Here is a 7,687-nt window from a genome sequence, read left to right on the forward strand (position 1 = left end):
CAACTTCCAGACTATTCCAGACTAGATGCACCGGATGTCGAGAAAATGGAAACAATTGGCTTCCGAGCATATTTGGTCCAGCAGCCAAGCCAATCTAGTGGTTATGGGCGGGGCCACTGATCTGAGGCCGGGGCTTGGAATGGGCCGGTATTACCACCTAAATTGCGCCTAACGGCGTAAATATTGATAAAAAAAAAAAAAAATTTTTAATAAGTTTTTTTTTTTATCTTCACTCTAGAGTTCCTTTCAGTCCGACCGCCTTCAACACTACGATGCGATGGAGCAAATCAAGCGGCGCCAAAATGTGCATCGTCACGTTGCTTGTCGTCTTCGTGCATTTTCTGTCGCCGTTTAAGCCATTCTCATGTAGAACAAAGTACAGGGGTCACGCAGACGCTAGGAAATAATCGATTGGATATGCGATTCATACATAACGTATGACCAGACATGAAAGTTATAATCTTGAACACATCACGCAATGTATGCCTATTTCAATGAAGCGTTCGCGTGAATAGGTTTGGACTTCCAGCAAAGATACGGGATAAGAATGTTTCTCACTTTACACAACCTTAGTGCTACTGGTGAACCCATGTATTCTCGCACACAACGCCACTGACCATGAAAACTACTTTGTCGCTCTGCAATTTTAAGGATAAAAACGGACGTTTTATTTCAGTCTCTCCTTTGCATACCTTTGTAAGAAAATTGTGGGGTCGCATTATTGACGCTGTCGACCATGCGTGATTCCCAGATTTTCCCATTCCCGTGGTGTAGATACATTTCAATGCGGCTCGTACAGTAGAGCCGAGCACTGCGTGAGGATTTAATGTACTTCTTCCAAAACCGACGCGCCCCATCGCGGCGAAATAAAACGCAGTGCACTCTGGGAACTAGTTGGCCACTCAGTTTCGGTTTCGACTGAGCAGCTTCATCTCATGCTACCACGCCGCGACCGAACGCGCTGCTTGCGTTTTCGATTATCTGACTTTTCACGAACGTACAATACACTCATTCTCGAGCGATACAAAACGAAGACCGGGGCACTTTCCTTGGTTCCCAAAACACCGGATATTGTGCGTGCGTATGCGAACGTAGTAAGTCGTGGCTTAGTCACCTCACCCCGCGAGTGCATCTTTGAGCTCAATGTCAGTAATCCCGTCTAGTACCAGTGAACTACCACTGAAATTTGTTCGTCTGGAGCCTTACACGCATTTTGTCTGCCAAATGACCGCTTGTCGTTACTTTAATGGGCGAAAAGCAAGCCGCATCCTCACAGGGTCACAAAGTTGAGGCCAGCGTTTACGCATGAACTTTTAGGGAAACGCAATAAATTCGACCTCACTACTGCAAAAAAGTTACTATGATGTCTTCCTCGTGTCATCATATATCTCCCACTAGAATTTTATGCTGATAGAAGATTAACTTTTCGCAAACGCTGAGATCGGCTAGCTACGACGGAGGCCCTAACAAGCGTCGCCTTCTCCTCGCTAAGCCATTTTGGAGTAGCTTTTACTGACGCCCGAGATCTGTGCCGAAAACAGTGTGTCTGAAATTATCTCGGCAAACTCAGGCAGGAAGAAAGCAAACACATAAAAAATATTATGGCCATTAGCAGCCATCAAATGCGCTTCGAATTCGTTCAAGCACTCGTGTGAAGAATGTCGCACCGTGCGCCGGACGGGCATGCATGAACCCCAATGCGGTGCGCAAAGGGTTCATGCCCGTCTGACGCACTACCGGCGAATGGTGCGACATTATTCACACAAGTTCTCAACTTTTGCATTCTTAAAACGGCCTGTATGCGTGAATTTGCCTATATTATTGCAGGATAACTTTATGCGCATACGCAATGTTGAATATTAGTGGAATGCAAGGGGTGGGGGCGACTTCCCTTAGTGCAGTGCTGCGGGTCAGTACAGATAAGGGATAAGTGTGTTAAGATTGAGCTTTAAATGGCAGCTCCGAGTTTTACCTCGCGTACTCAGGCACATTAAGAAAAACAGTAATTGCAAAAAGTACTATTTCGTCTATGGACGCACGAAACAAACTTCCTGATCGACAACACTAATGTAAAGGCGCGAGCTCGATGTGTGCATACTTATTGGTTGCAACAGCTTGTTGATTCGTACACAAGCAAGATCCCCGAGCACCCGAGCTTAGCAGCGTCGAGACTCCCAGCACTGGGTCGTCCACATACCTCCATTGGAACGCTGACAGGAAGGCTCAAGTACAAAAATACGACAAGCATGTGTTAAGACAAGCTATACGTCTCGGGATTGTGCTAAAGCTTTGAGGTATGACCATTTAGGTTAGTTTAGAGACCACAAATGACGCTCTCGGGACCAGAAAACAAACTCTTGTCGACCTGTCGATCGAAACCGAAGCCATGCCACCCTTTTCCCTGGCCAACTAGTTCCCAGAGTGCAACGCGCGTCGTGTTGCATGCAGGGCTTTATGGAAGTAGTCTATTAGGGCTCGTGATAACGAACGCTTCGACAACTCAAAGCCTCTCCGCGTCAAGGTCATTGAATTTTTGTGGAGTGACATTTATTCCCGTATACCCTGTTTCAGGTTAAGAGAAGTAGAGCAAACTAATTCCGGACAGTTCTTCACTGTTTTCACTTTAGCACAGCAAGCACCATAAAGGTGTCCCTCATCGCCTCCTTTCGCTCCCCTCTGGCGTTCGCTCTACTAAAGTGAAAAGTGTGGACGGCTTTACGGGAGAAGCTTGCCCCGCTTTTCGTAAGCTTAAGTAGGGTAAGAGTGGCAGCGCAGTTGCCGTTGATTGTCTACACGCGACCCGCTCGCTTGCGTTGATTCCACCAGCTCTGTTTGCTGATGCCACCGATAGTTCGCCGAAACAAACGTTTTGGGGCCTAGGGAGAGCTACAAGTTTGACAACAGGTCGATTGAATGTTTCGTAACTCCTGGATCACTTACCTCTAGCGGTGGCGATCTCCCCGTCCGGATGCCACAGCTTATGGAGGGATGACGGCGAGAGACCAACCGGCATTGACACTTTCTGGTCCCCCAGCAGGGTTACCTCTAATCGGCGCTGGGAAACGTCCCGAAGTATCCTCGGCAATAGACGCAACCTACGGGTGAAGACAAATGTACTAACTGGGGTTTTGGACCTTCTGGGTAAATCCTAGTCTAACATAGGTATTACTTTAATAATGATAATAAATAAGTAATCTATGCAAATCTGGGATAACGCTACTATAAACGAAGCACAACAAAAAACCATTATGCATCATCGCTTGAACAGTGGCTCAATAAAAACATTTATTTGTTAAATGCGTAACCGAATGCTGTAGAGGCTGCAAATCTCTGTCCTTTTCTAGGGAATATTTTAATATCAGAACCTAGTTTTGCTTTTAACATAGCTATCGGGCTGGCAGTATGCTCAAAATAAATGAAATGAACAACTTAAATATTAACATTGAATTTGTTTTACAAATTTAAATATCATAAATAAGCAACTCAATGCATTCACATTTTCAGTCTGCCATACTGCCACCCTACCAAGCGCAAGCTTGCTCTCAGGGTTAACAGGATAATCAGTACGATAGTTTATGAGCAGTTTGCTTATTGATGACTATGGCTTCAACGTATGTGTTGTACCGGGCTACAATCCGCTTTTTTCATAGACTAATTTCATAAAAAGAATTACTGCCTGACGCCTGCCCAGTAGTGTTCTAAATGCGGAGAAGAAAAGAAACTTCCCGAACAAACAATAAACCTATAAACATCTCGATAGCAAAATAACGCACCGATGGAAAAATAAAAATGAAGTAATGTAAAAGACCATGTTTCGGGTGAACGCCCATTTGTCCGTTCATAACGTGGTATTTCCCGAGTCCCTGCCCTTTTCATTTGGCACGGTATGCTTCTGTCTCTGCAACTAAAACACCCAGGCTCTTGGGCCACTGCTACGAATGAGAGGCTTTAGGTAGAGAACTCGAAAACCCTGTGCCCCATTCCTGCCTCCGTTTGTTTCGATTTGTATGATCAACGTATCTGCTTCCCGTTGCGTACCCCTGCTGCGAGCTTTGCGCTGAAGTCTACAGACTACCAGGAGCACCGCGCCGGCTAAATGTTTCGTCCACGACGTGAACCAATGTCTCCGTATCCGAGAGGCAGAGCGGCATCGGGCGGTGTAAACGTTCAAGTTTGACTCCATAATTCAGTTCTTTCTGAATACCAGAGCACTACAGACTAAACCACTGAGTGTTCCTATACACCTTCACCTGCAGCCAGTCGGTAATGCCCAGGTTGAAAAAGCGACGTTCTTATCGTTTTCCCGTGTCTCCTGTCTGATCCTCGAAACACAAGAAGGAATGCGTCGTTTCGTTTGTTGTATATTTGAGTCATATAACTGCGAGCAATGAGATTTTCTTTGGGGAATCGGCCACCGTGTGACTCTTCTGTATTGTATTAATGCCACCCAGAAGACAAAGACAAGCCCCCCCCCCCCCCCCCCCTCAAACGTCATCAATACTTAATCCACGCTGCGCCACTTAGCTAGCGTCACCATCGCCGCTAGCTCGACTTCTAGCCTCTCACGAGGAAGGGGACGCTCGCACACGGCGACGCCAAGATGGGTCCGTCTGCCTCTTTGCGGCGACTATCACAGGACTTCAGCCTGAATGCCTTTTGGGCGAATGAGGAATCCACTAAACATTACGTAATGCGTATGCCTTTTACTCTTTGGGTAGTGCTTGTAAGGACACGAAAGCTTCATCATCATCACCATCAAAAGAAGCAGTAGCAGAAATATGCCACTTTAATGCGGAGAGCAAGTCGCTTGCTTCTACACTCTAAAAAAAGCCCGTGAGTCTATTTCCCCACACAAACACACAGAGAGCCAATCACCGCAACTTACGGAGGCAGCTCAGCGAATGACGATGCCGAAACATATGTTTAGACCAATAAACGCAGTCGGAGTTGTGACATTAAGCAATGCAAAACGTCACGCTTGCATTGCTTAATGTCACAACCCAGACTGCGTTTTTTGGTCTAGACATATGTTTCGGCCACTTCATTCGCTGAGCTGCCTCCGTAAGTTGCGGTGATTGACTCTTCGAGTGTTGTGAGGGAAAGTGGCCGCACGGAGCTCTTTTTAGAGTGTAGCGCAGGGGTTGTGGTGACAACTGAACGACGCTGAGCTCTGATTATCCTTCATCCTTTTAAGCAGAGCCTGCTTAAAAGGATGATGGGTAGACCTCGATGCTATGTGCCTTGAGGTCTACCCACTATTTTTTTTATCCGCCAATAAGAGATCGGCATTCTGACGCCAGGGCAACCCCTGTGCAAGCAGCAGACGAATTTGCGCTCCGCGAAAAGTAGTTCAAAACTTTTTTTATATTGTTTCGAATGAACCTTTGCTCTCAATCAGATATATTTCATTAAGTCTGAAACTGCTTCATAACTGCGTGAATAAGTTCCCCGAGTAAAGTTCGAGACAGAGCTGACATCGTATATTCTTGCCGCGACGTCGATTCAGGTTACCCCTTAATGTACTAGGAACAGGGATGGGCAATATTTCAAATAATTTGTGTATTTTGCATTCGTATTAAGTTACAAATATGGTAATGTATTTGACGTGTTTTTAAATACTAAAACGTGGGTATTTCAAATACAATTGTAATTGAATACAATTTTGTGGGCGAAAATACATCCGTCAAATTTATCGTCACTGACCAGAACGGGAAGAAAACTATGTTTTGCACCGAATACAGTGCCTCTCAATCAAGCACAAGCGTTTAGTGACTTTGTGATTACGGTGCTAGTCCAGGGCAAGAATAGTGACGAGATCGACGTTCACAGGCAGACTGGCTAAATAAATGCCGGTGACAACCTGTGACGCTTTCCAGCCTGATTTCCATCCATATTTTTGCCTGGAACATTCTAAATGCGCGGATCGTCCAGATTCTCGTACTGGTGCGAGTTACGAGAATCTGCGAGTTACGAGAATAAAAACTTCTCAAGCTAGTGCTGCGCGTCTTGGTCGTCTCGGTTCTTTGTTGGTCTATACCAAAATGTAATGGACAAAAAAGGCTGCTTGAAGCTCTGAACTTTTTTCACTTATAACGTCCAAGCTGATTATATTTTTTGTGATTATATATTTATTACGTTACTAGAGCCTCGCACACTAACTCGCGAGTGTGCGATGCAAAATTAAAATGAGATACCCAGAAACCCGTTGCAGGTGCCCTGAAGTCGCTGACGCAAATTTTGAGGAATGTATTTGGAAAAGTATTTGGAGGAGAGCAAATACATTTGGTTGTATCTCTGAAAACTCGACGAACTTTCTTCTGTAGATGTTTTGCTCAACATGTACGCATCAAGTTTATTTCAATTATATTTATAAAATTAGTATAATGTGCACAACATAAAAACAACATATGTGTTTTAACGCTTTAATTAGTGAGTAATGCCATACAATAAAAGATATACTCAACAAAGATTGCACTACTCCGCTACGTGCCGTCTGCTGGATTTCAATTTTCGCGCATACGCACAAAAGTCAAAACTTCAGTCGAAGGTTTGCCAATAATTTCAAATTTGGTTCAATTCGTACCAGACGAGGTCTCTGACCTCCTCTTGCGCGAGTATCTAGATTCTAGACAGTACCCAAAGATTCACCTTAGATAAGCCATCCGGTTTTCCTTGAGTGTCTGTTCCAGGTCCGCCCCAGCGTTACAGTAACTCTTCACACTCCCGTCCATATTGGAACAACCAAGACGTTCGATATCATCCACTGTCAGCACGACTTCCCCTCTAGCGGTAGGAGCATCCATCGCGATCCGCCACGCTATTTTCGGCGATGCCAAATGCCCCATCTGTGACATTGCTTACCGCGGAAGCGTCTCAAGCGTAGAGGTAATCAAGCTCCCCTTTTTTGAGCCATATGTCGCGCTATAAACTATATCGCTTTTTGATTTGTTTGTTTTAGCGAGTTCCCCGCGAATTTGCACAACTCGGCACCCCGTTAAAAAAAAAAGGATATTATATTGTGTAACAGAAACAAAAGCAGAACTCCAACAAATAATATATCATAAATAGATGTTCATTTGCTTTTGAATATCCTTGAATGTTTGTTGAAATTTACATTTATTTTTACTGGTCAAAGAACAACAAATGTAAATGCTGCAAGCAGAAACGTGTTGCAGCCGGCACGAAAAAAGCAGGTGCTCGCGAGAAAGGTAGATGCAGCACGCCGTGAATGGGAAGATATATCCTGACATCACGCTCCAGAAAGCAAGATATTCTTTCTATACATTTTGTGTTTTTGTTTTTCACTAAATATATGCGAAAAATACTATCAAGTTGTTCTGCATCATTTATTTTTGTTCGTTGTATACAAGTTCTCGGACACAAATGATTACGAATGAGCTCAATATGTAAGAGGGCTTCGTGACCCGTGTAAGGTTGCCTAAAAAAGGCCAAAAACGAGACCTACGGTTTCACCTTATGTGTATAAAGTCTCGCACAACCTACAATGTGCATAAAGTCTCGCACAACCTACAAAGAAGTAGCGCAATGTCAATGGAGTGCCAGTGGTTTGGTCGGCGCCTTTGAAGTTCCTCCGCTAAAGTTGTAGTAGTTGCAGTTTATAACATCAAACTGTCCTGTTGCTATGTTTACATCAGACAGGCCGGCAGATGTATGAACGAGAGGTCAA

At 44.6% G+C, this 7,687-nt stretch overlaps 1 protein-coding gene across 1 annotated transcript in view; it reads right to left on the reverse strand.

Moving 5' to 3' along the window:
* LOC120841570 (hydroxyacid oxidase 1-like) overlaps window positions 1-6,845 on the reverse strand; it is a 29,934-nt gene extending 23,089 nt beyond the window's left edge. Inside the window, exons 1-2 of the mRNA XM_040212483.3 lie at window positions 6,649-6,845; window positions 2,941-3,095 (exon numbers count right to left, since the gene is read on the reverse strand). Of these exons, the coding sequence (XP_040068417.2) occupies window positions 2,941-3,095; window positions 6,649-6,845 (352 nt within the window). The remainder of the gene's footprint in view (window positions 1-2,940; window positions 3,096-6,648) is intronic.
* Window positions 6,846-7,687: the final 842 nt, after the last annotated feature.

Source organism: Ixodes scapularis, unplaced genomic scaffold (assembly GCF_016920785.2).
Source record: "Ixodes scapularis isolate PalLabHiFi unplaced genomic scaffold, ASM1692078v2 ptg000972l_1__unscaffolded, whole genome shotgun sequence".
Taxonomy (NCBI): Eukaryota; Metazoa; Arthropoda; class Arachnida; order Ixodida; family Ixodidae; genus Ixodes; species Ixodes scapularis.